General features: G+C 38.5%; 1 protein-coding gene across 1 annotated transcript in view; it reads left to right on the forward strand.

Moving 5' to 3' along the window:
- The window catches only part of tmem132e (transmembrane protein 132E), a gene marked incomplete at its 5' end in the record, with an annotated part of 76,928 nt that overhangs the window by 42,655 nt on the left and 12,256 nt on the right, over positions 1-22,017 (forward strand). Inside the window, 1 exon segment of the mRNA XM_034228969.1 lies at positions 20,473-20,667. Within this exon segment, the coding sequence (XP_034084860.1) occupies positions 20,473-20,667 (195 nt within the window).

Below are 22,017 nucleotides of genomic sequence, written 5' to 3' on the forward strand. Positions count from 1 at the left end.
AAATGAACAAATAACAGCCCCTATGAGATGTCACATTCACAAGAGCATTGCCTTTATTGGAGGAAATAAATGGATTTGATGGTCAAATTATGCCTATAACATAAAAAAAGGGGTTTTGAAGGTTATATGTATCAAGTAGAAGAAGTTCCACCTCCATGTTTATCTAAATATCCCATAGTCATACTCTTGAAATATTATATGTCATGTGTGGGGGAAACCTCTGTGTAGCAATGCAGGAGGAGTCACCGACTCATGAAGGAGACACGGGGAGAGCTTTGATGTCAAACACTGATGGGTTATTTAGGAGCCTCGGCCGGAGAATTCACAAAACAAGTCAAAGAGTCAGAGGTTCTGGCTTCACGGTAGAGTTGCCACGTCAATTCTGAAGAATTCTACCCCAGATGTATTTAGCTAGTTCAGAGAGAATAATCAACATTGTGCATAACAAGATAGACTGATAACACCTCTATCAGCTGACACCATCAGGCAGGAACAGGGAGACAAAACACTGACGGCCGGTCCACACGGCGGAGTGCGTTGAAGCTTCGACGCTTCTTCCCATTCACTTTGAATGGGGTGACGTCACGCGTTGCCGAACTGCATTGTGGTTCCGTCGCTTCGCGTTCGTCGCTTCGCGTTGCTCGCGTTGCCCGCTTCAAAAGTTGAGAAAAGTTCAACTTTTCAAGCTTCGACGGAAGCGTCAGCCAATCAAATCATATGCCAGTACAAGCTCTAGCCAATCAAACCGTGTGCTTGTGTGTCCGGGGCGGGAGATTAATGTGATTGGTTGTTGGTCTCGCTCCAGACACGCCCACCGGCAAGCTTCAACGCATGCTGCCGTGTGGACGTACCGTGAGAGTACAGCAGCCAAGGTTACAGGTGAGTGTGCTCAGTCAGGACAGTATGAACTGATAGTTCTGACTTCGCGGTAGAGTTGCCACGTCAATCCTGAAGAACTCTACCCCAGATGTATTTAGCTAGTTCAGAGAGAATAATCAACATTGTGCAGAACAAGATAGAACCATAACACCTCTATCAGCTGACGCCAACAGGCAGGAACAGGGAGACAGAGCACTGAGAGCACAGCAGCCAAGGTTACAGGTGTGTGTGCTCAGTCAGGACAGAACTGATAAACTGGGTCACAGTTATGGGCCTTGGGACATATTTCCCCAACATCATGTAATCTATGAAACTCTTTAGGGAGACGATCATGAATGCTATAAAATATGGAAACCAATAACGACCTTTATGAGATTTTATATTCACAAGAGCATTGTCTTATGACTTCACTGGAGGGTAGAAATGGATTTATGATGAAATGGTGCCTTTAACATAAAGAAATCACAAGGTTAAGGTTTGTTGAATGAAGGTTACATACGATTGTAATCTTTTATAACATAGGAAGTAAATGTAATCTATGAAAGTCTTTAGTGAGACGATGGTAAATTCTATAAAATGTCAAAAGCAATAACGACCTCTATAAGATTCCACATAAACAAGATCATTGTCTTTATGTCTCTCCAATCTTTGATCTGTGTAATACAGTTAAATATGTTCCCAAAGGGAGTAATGAAGTATGGCATCAATAGAAAAACACTTAAATACAGTGGCTTGCTTATTTAGCTACATGTCCCATCATTTAACGTTTACTTTAAATAAAAGAAAGATGAACTAACTCACTAATGTGATCAGTAGGAAAAGTGCTCTAAACAGAAATCAAGTAACAGATTAAAAAGTCTATTTTTAGACATCACAGTGCATTTATACAGAAGCTCAGGCAGGTTTTACGTTTCATACATATATCCTTAAATTGCATGTTGTATTAATCATGAATCAAAAATAGTTGTACAATATATACAACTCTAAAGAAAAGCCATGAAATGTGGAAACAGATAACGGCTTCTATCCCGATGTTACATTTTCTTAACGACGTTGGACATTTGTCTCGTGTCGTTCCCCCCCCGCTCTGTCTCTCCACACTTTGATCTGTGTAATAAAGTGAAATCTGTCCCTGCGGAAAGTTAAAGTGATTATAGGAGTGACTATCAGGGACATCCGTCTGTTGTTGGATCTGTCGAGGGAACCGTTTCCTCGCGGGGGGGGGGGATGAAGAGGTTTTATTTTGTACCGCTTTTGCACCCACTTACTCCGCCATGTAGGACGCCGTGTAATTGCCTGAAAGTTTACAGCACGGTAAAAGTTGAAAGCGAGGGTCATGTTTTTCAAGTGGTGTTACGTTTGAGTTTCATCAGTTCATCGTCCTGGAAGAGAAGCACTTTGTGTCGTGTGCAAACGGGCAGAAAGAGGCAGAGTTAATTACACTGATGGAGGGTCTGATGATGAAATGGACATCGTTTTTTATTTTGTATTCTACTCAATCTTTATTTATTCATATAGCACATTTAAAACAACCTCAGTTGACCAAAGTGCTGGCAATAAATACATTATAAAATAACACAATGAGTAAAATAATAAAACAATAATTAAAAACATGAATAACTAGAAACATAAAAACACATAGAAATGTAAAAATGTAATGTTCAACTAGTTTGACATGTATTTTACTGATTCAATATAGTACAGACATTGCCCTCCCGTTAGTCATCCGGTTTCAGGATAAGAAAATTATTTTAATAAGCAATTCAGTATATATATATAAATAAACAAAATTATATATATACATACACATATTCACCCATTTCCAGGGCGATAAGAAAAGGTAACAAATGAATGCATTCACGTCCATGTACAGATTACAAGACAGTTTCATTTCTCAGCCTATTTTTAAATCAATTATGGTTATAAAAACACACAAAAGGCATAAATATGTTTTATTTTCCCTTTCTTTGATTCTAGGAATGAGAAATCCTTTATTTGTACCGGGGGAAATGTACATGATTACCACAGCAGATATATAGTAAGGACATGTCTAAATATAATAATAAATGGGATTTTTATAGCGCTTTTCCTAATGCTCAAAGTGCCGCAGTGACACGTCCTAAAACCCGGAAGTGAACTCCTTCCGGTTCCTTCGATAAAAACGCAATGCAATTTCTCCATAGGGTTTAAGAAAATAGCTGGAAATCAGGTCTGTGGTTGAAACACATTTAAGAGACGGATCACGTTTTGTTCAGCCGGATAATCTCCACATGGCTATCCTACTTTTATCATTTTCTAATAATAAATCTAGTCGCCAGAAGCAAAATGCTAACGTGTTAAAGGAACTACAGCAGGGTCGCTGCTTCAACGTCACGCCGACTTAAGATCCATGTTTAAAACTACAGATTCTAAATGGTACGAGTTGAAGCGTTTGTTTGAACAGTTTGCAGGAGGCAGGGACTTGCTTTCAAGCAGAACAGAAACTAATTTAGGAGTGTTTTACGTGTTCGGCGTAATGACGTACAACGGCCTCGACAACTTATGTAGTCCTATTCAGCCACTTGTTAACAACCATCGTTTTTCAGACACGTCAACTCTTCAGAAATCACCAGTGGGGTCACTGCTGATGGATTTAATGTCGTAGAACAAAACGTGAACCGTCTCTTCAATGTGTCTCAACCACAGACCTTGTTTCCAGATATTCTCCTAAATCCTTTGGAGAAATTGCATTGCTTTATGTCGAGGGAACCGGAAGTGGTGACATGCCAACTTACTTCTGGGTTTTAGGATGAGTCACTGTGGCACCATATACATTATATAATCATTTAATGTCATTATACATGTACAATGAAAGAAAGAAAAGCTTCTCCCTTTTTAAAAGGTGCCATTAAAACAAAAACATCACAACAAATACACGCCGCATATGTAAAGGAGGGGGGAGGGGTATTCATTTAAGGAGAGGGAAAGAGTTCTTTTAAATCAGGTGGAGAGCAAAACTGGGTAATCAAGGAGCCGACTACTAAGTTTAAAACACAATCATTTATTCAGTAGAACATAACATATTTACTAAGAAAACTAAAATCAGAGCTGTCTAAAATATAATCTCAGTGAAAAGATACAATTAAACGTAGTTAAAACAATACAAAGAATTCAAATGTTAAAAGGGTTAAAAGTCTTTTCTCAAAACCAGTCTTTCCAGGGCTGTAAAGGTGCTCCGTCGACCCTCTCTTGGACTGCCTTGTCTTTTAATCCCTTTGTTGCGTGTGCCTCTGCTCCTGGTGCGTTCTGCTTCTGCTGTCTCCTTCAGCCTCTCTCCGTCTGTCCTCTGCTGCTCTTCTCCTTCCCTTTATAGGCTGTAAATTGGCTCCAGGTGTGGTCACTCATTGTCAATCAGCGTGGCAAGGCCAATCCAAACATTTCAAAATAAAAGCATGCAGCAGGAAGTTAAAACCAGTTAAAAATGCAAACACATTTCAGAGTAAAATCACACAATAAAAAGGTATAAAACACACACACTTAAAACCATGCAATAATGAATAATTAAAATACATTGCCATGTGACACATACGTAAGAATAAAGTGCAGTAATTAAATATGTACACCATGGTAAAAAAACTAAAAGGGACCATATTGAAATAAAGAGCTAGCTAGTACTGGTGCATTTTTGAAGTTCTTACAGGTTGAAGGCTCAGCTTGTAGAAGTCAGAGTGAAACCAGACTGATCTGTTTCTTCAGATCACACAAAAATGCCTCGTGCTTCAACTTGCCGAAGCCTTTCTTCTGAGCAGTAAATAGGCTTTGTATTTATCGATGTTGTACACGGGTTGTTTACTTACTGTTACACGCTGCATGTGAGCTGCATGTTAAGTGAATTCAAGCAGACCGTAAACAGTTACACAGCAAACAGGGCGCAGCTGTCAAGGTGAGCTGAGTTTATATGTGCAACCTGTGAAGGATATGGAATATTGTATATTATATAAGGTCTTAATGGTCCTTAAGCGCCAGGAGAAGAGAAGCGCAACATAAATAACCTTGGATTATTATTATTATAAATAGCATTGTTTCAAATCAAATCAAGTTTTATTTATATAGCACATTTATAAACGATTTTTGGTCGAGCCAAAGTGCTGTACATATAATAAAAATAGCCCACAGTAGAGACACTTTACAGCAAATACAACAGCACAGATTGTTCAGAATATCAGTATGAGAAAAAGACACCCTCTGTCCTTAGACCCTCTGTCCTTAGACCCTCTGTCCTTAGACCCTCTGTCCTTAGACCCTCTATCCTTAGACCCTCACATCGTACAAGGAAACACTTCCAGAGAAAACCCCACAGTTTAAAGGGAACATGGGAGAAACCTCAGGGAGAGCAACAGAGGAGGGATCCCTCTCCCAGGACGGACAGACGTGCAATAGATGCCGTGTGTAAATCAAAGAGATAATACATTTTACAGCATATAGACCGAATGTTAGGAAATGCATGTGTCTGTAATAAGAAGATGAATCCACGAGGATGTCAGATGTCACAGTATATCTACTGTGTTCATTTCTACTTGCAAAAGATCAAATTTGATTCAAAGATCCAAAGACTTTATTGTATATCATATAACAGCTACACCAAAGACATACAAAGAAACACATCATTTTGCAATAATAATTATAATGATGTGCCTTTCCTTGAAACATTTTTTGGAATTTCTAAAATGCAGTGCTTTCAATATTCTGGGTTCACACTGCAGTCGATGTTCTACCAGTCTCAGTGTTTACCAACAGCACACTCTTCCTGTTGTACTTTATTTTGTTAATAACATAACATCTTGCAGAGTGCAACCAGCACAGTTTATTTGTTGTGAATTAAAGCTTAATGAAATTAGAACTGAGGCCTGGATTGCCTTCTGCAGACACCTGCATTAGCACCTGTGGTAACATAAAAAGGGCACAGCTTTCACACACAGGGTGTTAAGGATCTCCAGGTGTGTTTAGACTTACTGTGATACGTGTGATTCTCCGCTGAGGTGTGAAGATGCCTCGCTGTTTTCTTCCAATGAGTTTCTGCTGCAGGAAACAACGCAAGATAACTCATTTACTCAAGTACTGTACTTAATTACAATGTTGAGTATTACTTGAGTATTTCCATTTTATGCTACTCTGTACTTCTTCTCCATTTCAATTCAGATGTATATGGTGTACTTGTACTCCACTACATGTATTTAATCCCTTTAGTTACTTCACAGATGTGGATGAATGATGTGAAATCTAATCAAGTGTTGAATCAGACTTTAGTTCCACCTGTAGTAAATCCACCAGCTACCCTGCAGTATACAAAGTCATTCAGACTAGCTGCACCTTCACCAGCTTTGAGAACACTTTCATGATCAATCATTATAAAACATATCATATATATTATTCTGAAATGGACCGATCTGCACAACGACTACTTTTACTGTCGCTACTTTCACTATATTTTGATGAGAATACTTTTCTACTTTTCACTTGAGGATTATTTTGAATGCAGGACTTTTACTGTAACAGAGTATTCCTACACTCTGGTACTTCTACTTTTACTCAAGTACAAGATCTGAGTACTTCTACTTTTACTCAAGTACAAGACCTGAGTACTTCTACTTTTACTCAAGTACAAGATGTGAGTCCTTCTACTTTTACTCAAGTACAAGATCTGAGTACTTTTACTTTTACTCAAGTACAAGATCTGAGCACTTCTACTTTTACTTAAGTAGAAGATCTGAGTACTTCTACTTTTACTCAAGTACAAGATCTGAGTACTTCTACTTTTACTCAAGTACAAGATCTGAGTACTTCTACTTTTACTCAAGTACAAGATCTGAGTACTTCTACTTTTACTCAAGTACAAGACCTGAGTACTTCTACTTTTACTCAAGTACAAGATCTGAGTTTTTCTACCACCTCTGAAGGTAGCCATGAAATGTAAAGTATGATTTATGGAATGCATGGTTTGAGATATTTTATTTATATTTTATTTGTATTTACTTGCACTTTTAACTATTGTATCTGTTTTATTGTGTTGCACTGTTAGAGGAGCTTGTGGCCTCAGATTTTCATTGATATATCTACACTGTAGCTATGTACTGTACGAATGACAATAAAAGCCTTGGATCTTGAAAGACAAAAAAGAAGAGAAGCATAGAGTGTAGAAGGAGAGGAGATAATGCAGTGATCTTCAGGTGATCTCCAGTGTGATGAGCGAGTGTTTAGTGAAGACTCCTCAGTGTCAATCCGCTGCTTGGACTCATCCTTGATCTTCTGTTTGCCTTAAGCATGGATGAAGTAGCAGGCTGAGCGCTCAGTAGTGACTGCTGATAGAGCCGCTCCTCCTGGAAGAACATGTGGAGTGTGACTACTTCCTTCTTCACTTCATACACCCCCCCCCCCCCCCCCAGCCTGCAGCACGGAGGACAAATCCAACTAGGAGTGTGTCTGCAGGCAGCGACACACAGAGATGGCAAAAGTACACACATCCTTCACTCAAGTAGAAGTATAGATACTCGTGTTTAAAAATACTCTGGTAAAAGTAGAAGTACTGACTAAACTTCTTTACTCAAGTACAAGTAAAGAAGTATGGGCTTTGAAATGTACTTAAAGGGGACCTATCATGCAAAATGCACTTTTTTATGTCTTTTATACATTAATATGTGTCCCCGGTGCGTCTGAGAACTCAGCAGCGTCAGAAAATAAAACCCTCTCTCTTTTCCTTCGTACCCAAATCTTTTAAAAACCGGTGTACAACGAGCGGATACAGATTTGCTGCCGATCTGACGTCTAATCAACGGTGGACCCAAGAAAGTTGCTATCAGAAACAATGCCTGACGTGTTTTGGACGTAATCTCGTCTTTGTTTACATTAGCTAGCCTCGCTAACACTCAGAGCTAACCTGTACTAGAGAGCATGTGTTTAAAAAGCAGGAAATTAAAAAAAGGAACTCTACTTGTGATAAACGTGAGAGAGAAAAAGCATTTGAGCTCCATACTGTTTCAGAAATAATCCTTGGTGTGGTTTAGAACAGGATGGCGTTTTATCACAGCAGAATTTAACTTTATCTCCGGTAGAATTCTGATCAGGCATTAGCTCCGCCTCCTCTTTTATTTTTTTCAAGCTAAGGACCCGAAATCCGCGTTTCTCTAACAGGGCTGGAATAGAGAGTAATGAGCAGTATAAGGCGCGGCTACAATGGGGGATCTGTTTGGTATTTTGAGCAAAAAACTTCACAGACATGTTTTGTATAGGTATGGCCCTACAATATATGTTTCCAATATAGCATAATAGGTCTAAGTCAAAAGTACCCATAACTAGCAGCTGCTTTAAAGAGTACCTGACCTCCCTTTATATGAATAGAACAATAATGTCATTGTTAGCTAATGAATGTTTCCATGCTGAACAACGGCAACATGACAACGTTTCCATTGGTCCCTCTTCTTTAGAGAAGACCAGGAAATGATGGATACACGGATCGTGTTCAAATCAATAGGCACGCAATGACTCTAAAGAATAATGATCACGCATCAAACACACATTCAAACTAAAGGAACCAGCTGTTTGGAAAATGAGGAGAAGTAGAAAGTACAGGTATTTGAGTTCAACATGTAGAGAAGTAGAAAGTACAGGTATTTGAGTTCAACATGTAAGAAGTAGAAAGTACAGGTATTTGAGTTCAACATGAAAGAAGTAGAGAGTACAGGTATTTGTGTTCAACATGTAAGAAGTAGAAAGTACAGGTATTTGTGTTCAACATGAAAGAAGTAGAGAGTACAGGTATTTGAGTTCAACATGTAAGAAGTAGAAAGTACAGGTATTTGTGTTCAACATGAAAGAGAAGTACAGGTAAGTACAGGTATTTGAGTTCAACATGTAAGAAGTAGAAAGTACAGGTATTTGAGTTCAACATGTAAGAAGTAGAAAGTACAGGTATTTGTGTTCAACATGTAAGAAGTAGAGAGTACAGGTATTTGAGTTCAACATGTAAGAAGTAGAAAGTACAGGTATTTGTGTTCAACATGTAAGAAGTAGAAGTACAGGTATTTGGGTTCAACATGTAAGAAGTAGAAAGTACAGGTATTTGAGTTCAACATGTAAGAAGTAGAAAGTACAGGTATTTGGTTCAACATGTAAGAAGTAGAAAGTACAGTATTTGGGTTCAACATGTAAGAAGTAGAAAGTACAGGTATTTGAGTTCAACATGAAATAAGTAGAAGTACAGGTATTTGGTTCAACATGTAAGAAGTAGAAAGTACAGGTATTTGGTTCAACATGTAAGAAGTAGAAAGTACAGGTATTTGTGTTCAACATGTAAGAAGTAGAAAGTACAGGTATTTGTTCAACATGTGAGAAGTAGAAAGTACAGGTATTTGGTTCAACATGTAAGAAGTAGAAAGTACAGGTATTTGGTTCAACATGTAAGAAGTAGAAAGTACAGGTATTTGGTTCAACATGTAAGAAGTAGAAAGTACAGGTATTTGGTTCAAATGTAGAAGTAGAAAGTACAGGTATTTGTTCAACATGTAAGAAGTAGAAAGTACAGGTATTTGAGTTCAACATGTAAGAAGTAGAAAGTACAGGTATTTGTGTTCAACATGTAAGAAGTAGAAAGTACAGGTATTTGTGTTCAACATGTAAGAAGTAGAAAGTACAGGTATTGTGTTCAACATGTAAGAAGTAGAAAGTACAGGTATTTGTGTTCAACATGTAAGAAGTAGAAAGTACAGGTATTTGAGTTCAACATGTAAGAAGTAGAAAGTACAGGTATTTGGGTTCAACATGTAAGAAGTAGAAAGTACAGGTATTTGGGTTCAACATGTAAGAAGTAGAAAGTACAGGTGTTTGTGTTCAACATGTAAGAAGTAGAAAGTACAGGTATTTGAGTTCATCATGTAAGAAGTAGAAAGTACAGGTATTTGGGTTCAACATGTAAGAAGTAGAAAGTACAGGTATTTGAGTTCAACATGTGAGAAGTAGAAAGGACAGGTATTTGGGTTCAACATGTGATAAGTAGAAAGTAAAAAGTCATCAGAAAAATAAGTAGTGGAGTAAAGTACTGATACCAGAAAGATGTACTTAAATACAGTAACAAAGTATCTGTACTTAAGTACAGTAACAAAGTATCTGTACTTCAATACCTCACACCTCTGGCGACACAACTGCAGCTGACCTCTCCTCACTGCTCACACACACACACACACACACACACACACACACACACACACACACACACATGCAAAAACACTCACACACACGTGCAGAAAACACTCGCTGTAAATCAATATTCATCCCACCTTTTGTTTCAAAATAGCTGTTTGCTCTCAGCCAGGCGGTGCTGGCCTTCATATGTTAATCATCCCACCATCAAAAGTGTTTTCAAAGCAAAAGGGACAGACAGAGTTGAAACATATCTTTTTATTTCACCAGCTTTGTCTCTGTCCAATTAGGGATTTCAAGTGAATGAAGCTGCGAGGTTCATTGTGGAAATTGGCTTCATGATAAAAGTGAACATGAAAAAGGTATTTTCTAAAGGTATAAAAGCAGCCATAAGCAGTGTGAAAAAACAAATCTCAGATATTAGCATGTTAATCTGCTCCTAAAACAATTCACTTCATGGAGCTCAACTCAAGTTTTTTCAAGGTCATTCAGCCCAAAGAAAATCAACATTTATGGAAATGAAAAGCACACCTTTACATAATGATATGGTTAGCAGTGTATGTACAACAAGTAAAAGTAAAGGCTGAATGTCAAAAATGTCTCTGTTCTAAAATAAATAAATAATAATAGATAAATGTTTTTTTTTATTTAGGAGTACCAACTAAAAAAGATCACACTTGCAGCATAGTAAATATTATACGAGACAGCAACAAAAAATCTCAGATATTAGCTGCAATCTGCTTTAACCCTCCTGGTATCCTCAGATTTACTTTACACCCTTTGTCAATTTGACCCCGGTAGTTTAAAACTCAAGACAATGATCATATTCCAAATTGTAACCAAAATGTATGTCTCTGGTGCTTTAGGTGTCTTAGTTGACTACCTAAATAACCATTTAAATAAAACATTACCCCAACCTTCCCCCCCACATCCCCCTTTATACATCCAGAATTCCTATTATGTGACTATTGAAAAATATATAAATCACCATAAAATCTCACTGATTGAAATAAAATGTTAAAGTAAGATATTTTTGATGTTGTTAAAGGACCAATAACTAAAGCAGAGGGTCGTTTTTTTTTACAATGATACATTTGCATGTAATAGTCACCTCGATATCATCCTACACAATCAACACAAACATGTGTAAAATATTGACATTTTTATGTTTTATATTACTAAAACAGCCTGGGGTCAAATTGACGCCAAGGAACACCGATGCGTACAAAGTGTGTACAGGACATTTAAAAAAAGATCTTTCATTTTATGTTTACCCATTAGTTCTCACTAAATTAGGAAAAGTCATGAAATACTAAGCAAAACAAATAATGTGAACCATTTCTTTAGATACGTTAAACATTGAATGGGGTCAAATTGACCCCAAGGATAAGAGGAGGGTTAAAAACAGTTCACATCCTGAAGGTCATTAAGTCCAAAGAAAATCAACATTTATGGAGATAATTTTACTTAAAAGCACGTCCTTTACAGTACATATCAATATGGTTAGCAGTGTGGCACTGTATGTACAACAAGTTAAACACATTGGTGGGTTTTCACATAATAATACAGCGGTGCAGGGATGCCGTATTTTTGTAGGCCGACCCGGAAATAAACTGTGTATGGGTAACCTCGACAAAAAAGCAATGGGCTTTCGACATAGGCTTTTGGAATATTGTATAAAATAAGGTCTGTGGAAAACGAACCTGTTTGATAAATGCACGTTTTGTTCAGCCGGATAATCTACCTTACTTTTCTAATTGTCTAATCATACATCTAATCGCCAGAAGCAAAATGCTAACGTTATGCTATAAAGGAACTACAGCAGGGTCGCTGCTTCAACGTCACGCCGACTTAAGATCCATATTCAAAACTACAGATTCTAAATGGAACGAGTTGAAGCGTTTGTTTGAACAGTCTGCAGGAGGCAGGTACTTGCTTTCAAGCAGAACAGGGCAAACTAACTTAGAGGAGTGTTCACGTGTTCGGCGTAATGACGTACAACGGCCTCCACGACTTCTGTAGTCCTATTCAGCCACTTGGTAACAACCATCGTTTCTCAGACACGTCAACTCTTCAGAAATCACCAGTGGGGTCACTGCTGATGGATTTAATGTCGTAGAACAAAACGTGATGCGTCTCTTCAATGTGTCTCAACCACAGACCTTGTTTCAGATATTTTCCTAAACCATATGGAGAGATCTCATTGGCTCTGAGACCAGGGCACAGGAAGTGGTCAAATGCTATGCAGATGAGATTTCTACTCCCAACCACAATATCCTGTGTGTTGAATCTTGAGTCATGATCCAGTGCTTTGTATTTACTGATGTTATCACAATCAATAACCCCCCCCCCCCCTCTACATGCAGCACATCTCACATTGTTCTGCAGTGATTCTTACAGACGACGTTGGGTAATTTCAGTAACTGGGTTGAAAGAAAATGAGGCAGTCTGCGGGAAAATGAAAAACTAAATTCATCAGCAAAACAGCCTGGAATACATCACAAACACGGCAAATTGATAACAGCCTGGGAAGAAATCCTCCCTCCATGGATTTCATTTGTCATGTTAAAAAAGCTAGTTTAAAGCCTAATTTCTTTCTGCAAGTGCCAGCAGTTCTCTCCACCAAGTTTTATTTTTAGAACACAGGATAAAGTGAGACCATCCGCTGCCGGTTAAACACCGTGGGTGTCCCGGGGGAAAGCTAAAGTTGAGATATTTTTACCGACATAACATAATGTGACTCATGTTGTTAGCTACGTAGCCTTTTTTTAAACCCAAACCAAGTAGTTTAGCACCAATCACCAAGCGTGATATGAAGCTTGAATGAAACATTGACATTTAACGTGTCTGTGGTTTTGCAGAAACGTACAATCCCAATATTTTACGTGGTGTTGCACACAAGTCAAAACAGGACCAACTGTAATATCCTGTCTTCTCTACCTGACTTTTGACATTTTTAGCATTTGAGAGAACATAGTTTCAAACAAGACACCCGGTAACACCCCTTCAATTGTTTTAATTAGTAGGACTTCAATTTAAACATCGAACAAAACACGAGATATAATTCCATGACGGTGAAAAGCGTTATTTACATAAAAAGGGGCCCATTTTAATGCACAAACTGTTATTATTCTGCAAAATGCTTTGGATGCATCAATACAACACAGAAGTTCAGTGAAAATGTAGCTTCCATATTAAGCAAGTACATCTACTGTACATAGCCCAACTTGACTCAAATCAGCAGTATTATAATATAAAGAGTGCCTAAAACAGAAAAAAAATGGTTTCCTTTACGTGCAGAGCTAATACTAATGGGGCGGAGCCTGCGAGCTAGTTCAGGCAGTCAACTCGAGCACTTATGCTGCATTCATACATAACGCCCCCTTGCCACTCTGCAACCAACCAAACAGAGTCTCCTTAATATGCCGCTCTATTGAACCTGCCAGATCTCTCTCCATGCATTGCTTGCTGCTGCTATTGCCGCAGCTACTCTACGTCGCTGCTGCTTGCTGCCCCACCACCACCCCAGCTTCCACCTGTAGGCTCGGGGGTTAGTTATTTATTTAATCATCACTCATGGTGCTTTGTATATCTGTGGAGTGATGAGGCCCGAGCCTAGATGCTAAACTCAACTATATGCTGCTTCTAATACACATGTTAAAGAAACACGTGAGTTGTTTGACTGAAATAGTATATATTTTTTACAACCACTGTGCTTGCATACAGCACCATGGCTCAGGCAATACGATTTGAACATGTATCCATACATTATTTTATCCAAAACACAAGAGATCCTGGCTTGACGAAGTGTAAATAAACTTTGAGCATTAATAAGAAGAGGTGCTCCCTATATTTACACATTATATATATAATGACAGTTCACTTCAAATTCTTTTAATGTTTGCTCTCAGTCTTTTCCCTCCACATTTACACCTTTTTGTATATTTTGGCAACTGCTATGAGCCTTTACCCCTCCTGTTGTCTTCGGGTCAAATCTGACCGATTCACTACTTTCATCAATCATAACTTTTTTGTTTGACATTCCATTGCATCAAGGCTTCATGATATCCTTCACAGGAGACATTTGAACATATACAATTGCTGATCACCACTTTCATTGCATTTTGGATGATTTAGTCAACTTTGTAACACCATGGTGTTCCCGGTCAAACATGACCGCCATAAAGAAAAGGATTTAGTAACCATCCGGATCAGATAAAACACACACACACATACACACACACACACACACACACACACACACACACACACACACACACACACACACACACACACACTAGATGTGTTTCCCCCCCCTTATGTGCCCATCCCCCCACATGGATCACACCTGGCACACGCAATACATGTTCAGTGTCTGTTCTTTGTATATTTACTGCAGTTTTTCATGTATACCAGCAGTCTGATACAATATGTACAGTTTGAAAGGGTGTTAAATGAAATTTGGTGGTGATTAATGGTTTTTGTGTTAATGTAATAGCAGTTAAAACAGGACCGGTCAAATTTGACCGCGAACACCAAAGTAAGGGGGGAACGAAGACAACAGGAGGGTTAAAGCTGGAAATATCACCGCTCTTGTCCAAAAATATGTGTATTAATTAGCATTTCTAAAAGGTTCCTGTCAATTTGGCGTTAAAAATCTATGAACAACTACAGCAGAACGTGCTTTAGATGTGATGTTTGAGAGCATTGATTCCAGACTAGCATCAAATCTGTGGTCAAACATTTATTTTTCTTAAATATCCCTGGAATTGGAAGCATGATAGCTCAGGAATAAATGCCTCCAAACCATCAGAGATCATAACCCAGAACAAGATTAGTTTTTTTAATACATGTTTTGATTTCACAATGTGATGGATTTTTGGATTGTGTTTTGACATTTGTACATATTGCCAATATTGATTGTAATAGTATTAGATTTGTTTCTCCTTAGTTACTTTATTGGTCTGTGGAAATATCAGTTATAGTGGAAATGAAAATGATAACAGCAGAAAATCAATTATTTTCTTTTGTTGTTGCATTGGGTCCTCAGCAGGATTCATGTTTAGTGATGTTTTTACACAGAAAGTGACTTTAGTCTCTCATAAAAAGACTTCTGGTGTCACTTCTATTAACTCCTCTTAAACTGAGTCTATCCCTGAATGAAGTTAATAAAAAGTTGAAGAAGCTCCAGCTCTACTGTACGAACGATACATCACGCAACCCAGTGCCTCATGAAAACTTTTAAGAGTTTATTTATGCATCCATTTACTAACATGCCTTAGGCTTCTGCCCCGTGAATCTGGTTCTCTTGTCATTAATGTATGTGTGTGTGTGTGTGTGTGTGTGTGTGTGTGTGTGTGTGTGTGTGTGTGTGTGTGTGTGTGTGTGTGTGTGTGTGTGAATCCTTTCTGGCACATTAATCCACCACATCCAAAATCATATGAATATATAAGTGGAATCTGACTTCAGAATTGTGTTGTTTTTCTGCAAAAGTTTATTTCTCTCCTATATTTAGCCCTGAAGTATTAAACACTAGAGGATAACTTTCTACTTTTTTAAAACATACAAACATTTTCCACAATACTTTTGGAACTTTAAAACAATTGGCTTTAAAAGTAATGCAGCGAAACACTGTAGTTATTCTTTACGGGACAACATCTTTTTGAATAAACCATACATTATCTTAGCATTTTTCCCATGAATATCCTCAGTTATCTCTTCTTGAATGACATATTTAATTTCATTTGTATTTGTTCCGCTCATGGTACGAAAAACCTAATGTACAATAATTGCCAACAAAACATGTCTCTACAATAAGGTGACCAGATTTTCTAAATGAAAGCCAATTCTGGTTTAATGTAATTCGAACATTTGAACTGTTGGATACAAACAGAAGGACGATAGCTCATATATGAGACTTCAAAGGTATTTTATTTTGAAGCTGTACATCAGATTGTCCTGATTCTCTCTGAGTGACTAGATGGGGTGTTCTGCTATCACCCTGGAGTGAAATAAGTCTTTGATAATTTGACAGTTTTTTATTTATTCTTGTATAAAAACAGAAGGACGATAGCCCATATATGAGATTTCAAAAGTATTTTATTTTGAAATTCTACATCAGATTGTCCTGATTTTCTCTGAATGACTAGATGGGGTCTCCAGCTATCACCCTGAAGTGAAATAAGTATTTGATTGACTTCGAATGAATCTTTGATTAAATAATAATCAAAATATAGATGGACAATAGATTTAATTTGAGATTTAGATCTTCAGAAAGTCATGTTATTTTAAGAGTGTTGTGAGAGTTGTTTCAACATCAATTGAAATTAGTCACCCAGTGGAAATGTCAGATATGTCTTCATAACTGTATCCTGACATTTTACATTCACTCAGTTATAATGTGTGTAGTATATAATAGTAGTTAAAAGGTCTATCGAGAGATAGGCTGGCAGAATTGACATGACAACCCACCCGTGCAGTCAGAACCTTTTGCTGCTGTGACTTGTGATATGAATTCTCCGGCCGTATCCTTGTAATAAACATCATTGTTTGACATCAAAGCTCCAACTCTCCTCGTGTCTCTCTGAGTCCTGACTCTCCATTGCTGCAGAAGTTCCCCTTACATGCTGCACAGTGTTACAACTTCTATGTTTGTTCGAAACCCAAACACCACAAGCACTACAAGAAAGTAAGCCTGAAGTAATTGAAGTTAAAAATACTTCACCTCACTTACTGAACATCATTGAGTCCAAGCTGCAGGGGCTGTAATAAAATAGATGAGCCGGCCGCTGCACTCTGCGTGTGTAAATTGGACATTTGTGCATTTTATTAGCGGGTTTTATGAACAGAAATCCAAGTGTATCGAGACCAAATGAATGAACCCAGACACCTGCAGACATGTTTCCACTCGTGATTTGTCTCAAGCGCCTGCACGACTAATTGCATTGCACAAAACTGCACGATAATTTATTGCACCAAATGATGTGGCACTAAGAAATGATGTAGAAGTCACGCAGGGAGGAAGAAGCAGTCATGGCAGCTGCTCCGTATAAAGAGAGAGATTAAAGGCTTCAGGTGAACCACCATGTCATTTTATTTGCTGTTTTATCTTTGGGGTGTTTGAATCTAAGTTTCAGAGCTTTAGATTTAAGGCTTCGGAACTATTTTTTGGGATAAGAAATGGATGTTTCTTGCTGCTTACTTTGTGGTTGATTGACAATGATTGGGGAAGATTGTCAGAGCACCGAACTTCACTGATTGAGAATACATTTTAAAGTTTCAAAGGCTTTATTTGTCATATAAACAATAACTAAAGTTGTGTCAGTCTTAAGTCTCAAGCTCCTCCAACAATGCAACATACAGAAGTAGAAAACCATTGCCCAGTCTGCTCAGTTGGGATTGGTCGACCGCTTAGAGATGTCCCGCCCCTTAGCCTATCAAGTACAACGTGATGGAGCGCTAACCAATAGTAGCGCAAGTTTTACATAGTGATGTCACGGTTCTGGAAGTAAATACAAGGAGTCCAATGGAGGTGTTTCAGGCAGGGACATGGATTTTAGCCTTTGCAGACCATTAACATCCACTAAAACCTATATAAAACACTACAGGAAAACAAAAAGCATATTTGCACCCCTTTAACAAAAAATAAAAGACATCAAATTGTGAAATAGTGATTGAATATGATTCAAGTAGGTTTCATGAATAAAACAACAAATTACACATTAAATAGAATAATACAGCATAGCATGTTGTATAGTAAAGGTCCATCTTATCTTATCTTAAAATAGCATGTTTTATGAGCTCCAGCTAGAGTTGGAAACATTTTGTGGAAAATCTTTCTCCGTCTTTCTTCGAGTACAAGGCCACTGCTTCGCTGAATATCTCGTCACTTTGTTCAAGTCTCTCGTGACCTTTGCTTGCAACAGAAAAGATCAATTATGGTCTTTTAAAAGCGTAGAAAGCACCGGGCACAAGCGCCTGTCTAAAGACTGGCATTACCGGAGGAGCCCGGCTTTTAAATCCTTCTGGTGCTTCATGTGGTGACACTTCTAAACGTCACTCTGAAAGTGTGCGGCGGCCGCCTCAGATTGTCCCTCGTTGTCTGTTTGCTGATGGATTCCATCTCGAGTGTTGTTTTTTCCCTATGATAGACGGAGAGGCTTTGACATGTGGATGGACTGGAACAAACAACAGCACCGAGCACTCTAAACTAAAATTGGCTTGTCAAGGGCTTTATGATATTCAGAGAAACAATAAAGTGGCTGTCTCTTCTCTGTCATGTGAAGGAACAACAGGTGGGAAGTAGGGGAGTACAAATACTTCGTTAATAATAATAATGATAATAATAGATTAAATTTGTTAGCGCTTGTACAGGTGCTCAAAGATAATTTACAGATATACTGAAAAGAAAAGAAAAGAACAACAAATAAATATGTATAGTTAAAGTCAAATTAAAATTAAGCAATACAAAAAACAATCACACATTAAAAGCCAGATTGAAGAGGTGAGTTTTTGTGAGTGTGTTGAAGGTGGTGAGGTCAGTGCAGTCTCTGATGGGTTGTGGGAGTGAGTTCCAGAGGGAGGGGGCAGCGACGGAGAAGGCTCTGTCCCCCCAGGTCCGGTGGTTGATGCGGGTGGGGATGGATAGGAGGTTGGCTTCTGATGAGCGGAGGCAGCGGAAAGGGGTGTGGTGGTGCAGCAGGTCTGTGAGGTGGGGGGGCCTGGTTGTTGAGGGCTTTGTGAGTAATCAGGAGGACTTTGAAGTTGATTACTGTACAATCCATTACTGTACTGTCGTTACTGTACTTAAGTACATTTTTCTGGTATCAGTACTTTACTCCGCTACTTATTTTTCTGACGACTTTTTACTTTGAATTCTTACATGTTGAACACAAATACCTGTACTTTCTACTTCTTACGTTGAACTCAAATACCTGTACTTTCTACTTCTTACATGATGAACACAAATACCTGTACTTTCTACTTCTTACGTTGAACTCAAATACCTGTACTTTCTACTTCTTACATGTTGAACTCAAATACCTGTACTTTCTACTTCTTACGTTGAACTCAAATACCTGTACTTTCTACTTCTTACATGATGAACACAAATACCTGAACTTTCTACTTCTTACATGTTGAACCCAAATACCTGTACTTTCTACTTCTTACATGTTGAACTCAAATACCTGTACTTTCTACTTCTTACATGTTGAACACAAATACTTGTACTTTCTACTTCTTACATGTTGAACACAAATACCTGTACTTTCTACTTCTCACATGTTGAACACAAATACCTGTACTTTCTACTTCTTACATGTTGAACACAAATACCTGTACTTTCTACTTCTTACATGTTGAACACAAATACCTGTACTTTCTACTTCTTACATGTTGAACACAAATACCTGTACTTTCTACTTCTCACATGTTGAACACAAATACCTGAACTTTCTACTTCTTACATGTTGAACACAAATACCTGTACTTTCTACTTCTTACATGTTGAACACAAATACCTGTACTTTCTACTTCTTACATGTTGAACACAAATACCTGTACTTTCTACTTCTCACATGTTGAACACAAATACCTGAACTTTCTACTTCTTACATGTTGAACACAAATACCTGTACTTTCTACTTCTTACATGTTGAACACAAATACCTGTACTTTCTACTTCTCACATGTTGAACACAAATACCTGAACTTTCTACTTCTTACATGTTGAACACAAATACCTGTACTTTCTACTTCTTACATGTTGAACACAAATACCTGTACTTTCTACTTCTTACATGTTGAACTCAAATACCTGAACTTTCTACGTCTTACATGTTGAACTCAAATACCTGTACTTTCTACTTCTTACATGTTGAACTCAAATACCTGTACTTTCTACTTCTTACATGTTGAACTCAAATACCTGTACTTTCTACTTCTTACATGTTGAACTCAAATACCTGAACTTTCTACTTCTCTCATTTTCCAAACAGCTGGTTCCTTTAGTCTGAATGTGTGTTTGATGCGTGATCATTATTCTTTAGAGTCATTGCGTGCCTATTGATTTGAACACGATCCGTGTATCCATCATTTCCTGGTCTTCTCTAAAGAAGAGGGACCAATGGAAACGTTGTCATGTTGCCGTTGTTCAGCATGGAAACATTCATTAGCTAACAATGACATTATTATTCTATTAATATAAAGGGAGGTCAGGTACTCTTTAAAACAGCTGGTAGTTATGGGTACTTTTTACTGAAGTACATTTCAAAGCCCTCTTTACTTTTACTTGAGTAAAGAAGTTTAGTCAGTACTTTTCCTTTTACCAGAGTATTTTTAAACACGAGTATCTGTACTTCTACTTGAGTAAAGGATGTGTTTGCCATCTCTGAGAAACACTAACCTCTTCCCTCTCTGCAGGTGGAGTCTCCTCTGGCCGTGGACGCGGTGTTGGGAGAGTCTTCGTTCTCCGTCACGGACGATAAGGTGTCCATCACGGAGATGAAAGTCCACGCCATCTCCGGCCTGACTCTGTCTCTGCAGCCGAGTCCTGGAAACAGCCACACCATGGTCGCCAAGGCAACCGGCGTCCAGACGCTCACCGCTCCCAAGCAGGTAACCCATCATTGGTGCAGAAAAACAGAAAGCTATTGATACTGTTAAGATAAGATAAGATGGTACTTTATTGATCCCAATTTGGGACATTGTTGTGTTGCAGCAGCATAAAAAGACATGGCATTGTACAATACAAATTAAAAAGACTAGAAATAAACAAGAAAGTAGAAATATACTGTACATGTTGAATGTTATTTCAAATATATTTTCAAGTGGCTTCATAAAAGTGGTGTAAAGATTGACTGAAATGTGGACGTTTAGACCTTTGGTGTGAGTTGCAGAGCGTGAGAGATATTGATGGATGAAAGGTCTGTCTTCTATTAAAGAGAATGGCTCTTGGTTTGTGGCAAATAAATACATTTGAGCAGCGACATTTCTCACACTCAAGGATCGATGAATACCACTACAAGTGTGGACATCCCAGGATTTCAAAAAACGCTTTAATATTTCCATTATTTTCAAATCCCCACAATAAAAAGGAGACTCAGAAACCGCCTGAAATAATATAAACAGTGCATTCGACTGTGATAAAAACACAAAGGTGTCATGAAATGTTGCAGGGCACACTATAACACATGCTGAATATTTATAAAGGCAATCACTTGCTATCTAACTGAGGTAAATAACACAGACTTCTTTCAAAGCTACAATGTAGACGGATTACACTGGGGCCTCGTCTGCATCTCCCAGACAAACGCATCCTTATTGGGGACTACAGAAAAAGTTACTTAGTAATAATAATAAAGCTTTATTTATACATGTATATCACTTGTCATGCAACACATGCAGCTCAAAGGGCTTTACAAAATGACACATCACAAGTCACTCTCCATGTTGACTGTTGTTCAATCAGGAGAGACGGTTTTGATGTAAGAATACATATTTATTGCAGGGATACACAAATTAATGTAATGGTGATTTTGGTGAATAGGCCCCGTTGTGCAGGAAGTATCATTAGGGGGGGTAGAACCGATCAGATGAAACCCCCCCGGGGTCTAGACACTGGTGGTGGTGAATGGATGGTTGGGTTCGGTCTGAAGGGGAGTGGCTTAGCTTGACCCTGGTGGTGGTGAATGGATAGTTGGGTTCGGTCTGAAGGGGAGGGGCTTAGCTTGACCCTGGTGGTGGTGAATGGATAGTTGGGTTCGGTCTGAAGGGGAGGGGCTTAGCTTGACCCTGGTGGTGGTGAATGGATAATTGGGTTCGGTCTGAAGGGGAGGGGCTTAGCTTGACCCTGGTGGTGGTGAATGGATAATTGGGTTCGGTCTGAAGGGGAGGGGCTTAGCTTGACCCTGGTGGTGGTGAATGGATAGTTGGGTTCGGTCTGAAGGGGAGGGGCTTAGCTTGACC

Source organism: Gymnodraco acuticeps, unplaced genomic scaffold (assembly GCF_902827175.1).
Source record: "Gymnodraco acuticeps unplaced genomic scaffold, fGymAcu1.1, whole genome shotgun sequence".
Lineage (NCBI taxonomy): Eukaryota > Metazoa > Chordata > Actinopteri > Perciformes > Bathydraconidae > Gymnodraco > Gymnodraco acuticeps.